General features: G+C 52.6%; 1 protein-coding gene across 1 annotated transcript in view; it reads right to left on the reverse strand.

Annotated features, from left to right (window-relative positions):
- Positions 1 to 1,043, reverse strand: part of UGP2 (UDP-glucose pyrophosphorylase 2) — a 49,196-nt gene extending 48,153 nt beyond the window's left edge. The window contains exon 1 of the mRNA XM_019516596.1: positions 740 to 1,043. Within this exon, the coding sequence (XP_019372141.1) occupies positions 740 to 755 (16 nt within the window). The 5' untranslated portion in view covers positions 756 to 1,043. The remainder of the gene's footprint in view (positions 1 to 739) is intronic.
- Between the last annotated feature and the right edge of the window lie 6 nt (positions 1,044 to 1,049).

Genomic DNA, 1,049 nt, shown 5'->3' on the forward strand with positions numbered 1-1,049 from the left:
GGGGGGGGGGGGGGGGGGCACAGCAATGCACCAAAGTCATTTTGCTTCCTGAAGTGACCTCTTGTGGGCTAGTCCCTGGTTTTGCAATAGATGAATCTGAAACTCAGACCACGTACGCACGCACACGCAGAGCAAGGAGACTGCCAGAGCCTACAGGGAGGAATGCATGCCAACATCCACCTGAATTTCCCAAAAAGAAGAGCAGATGCTCATGCTCGTACCCCGCTCCCACACACAGACACACACACACCCCTTTAATAAGCTGCTTGATGAGAGGGGAGATTTAAGCTGTGATATCTCTTTCTCCTCTGTACAATCAAGATCTTGCCAGTTATTCACTACAGCAAGAAACCCTGCAGGCATACCCGCCTCAACCTGTTTTTAATGCCTCTGCTCAAGTAATGTGGAAAAAAAGAATAACCAGAGAAAAAGAGAGAGGGAGAGAGAGACAGAGAGAGAAGTGAAACCAGGCAGCATAGGTTGGTGGGGCCCTGCTGTCAAATCCTACAATGAAAACAAGAACAAGATCTTGCAGAGGACAACTCTGCTACTATTTAGCAGATGGATGGAGACTTCCAAGTCCCCCCAGCCACCGCGGGTTACAGGCAGTGTTGTACAGAGCTACTGGGGGGGGGGGGGTGCACACATGCACATGCAGACCCACAGTGCTTTCCCCCCAAACCCCTGGCATGCAGAGCCCAAGCACTTCAGGAAGACAGAAGGAAGCCTGCCAACTTACCTTGTGCAAACGACATGCTTGCTCTTTAATAAAATAAATACTTTGCTTTTTTGTGTATATATATATATATATATATAAAAAGAAAGAAAAAGAAAAAAATCACGGCCCCCTCTCCCAAGTCAGTCAGCAAACAGTAGGCGATCCAGAGGTGCCCCCGGCCCCTTCTCAGCCAGCTACAAAGTCCGGATCATCCCCAAGGCCCGGGCAGGAGGAAGCCACACGGGGAGCAGACGCTGCGGGCCCGGGGGAGCGCGAGGCAGTCGCGGAGGCTCGGGCGCGCGAGTCCCGCACGGGCCGGGAGGGGCGGGCG

This window comes from Gavialis gangeticus, unplaced genomic scaffold, assembly GCF_001723915.1.
Source record: "Gavialis gangeticus isolate Ggan-Ray unplaced genomic scaffold, GavGan_comp1, whole genome shotgun sequence".
Lineage (NCBI taxonomy): Eukaryota > Metazoa > Chordata > Crocodylia > Gavialidae > Gavialis > Gavialis gangeticus.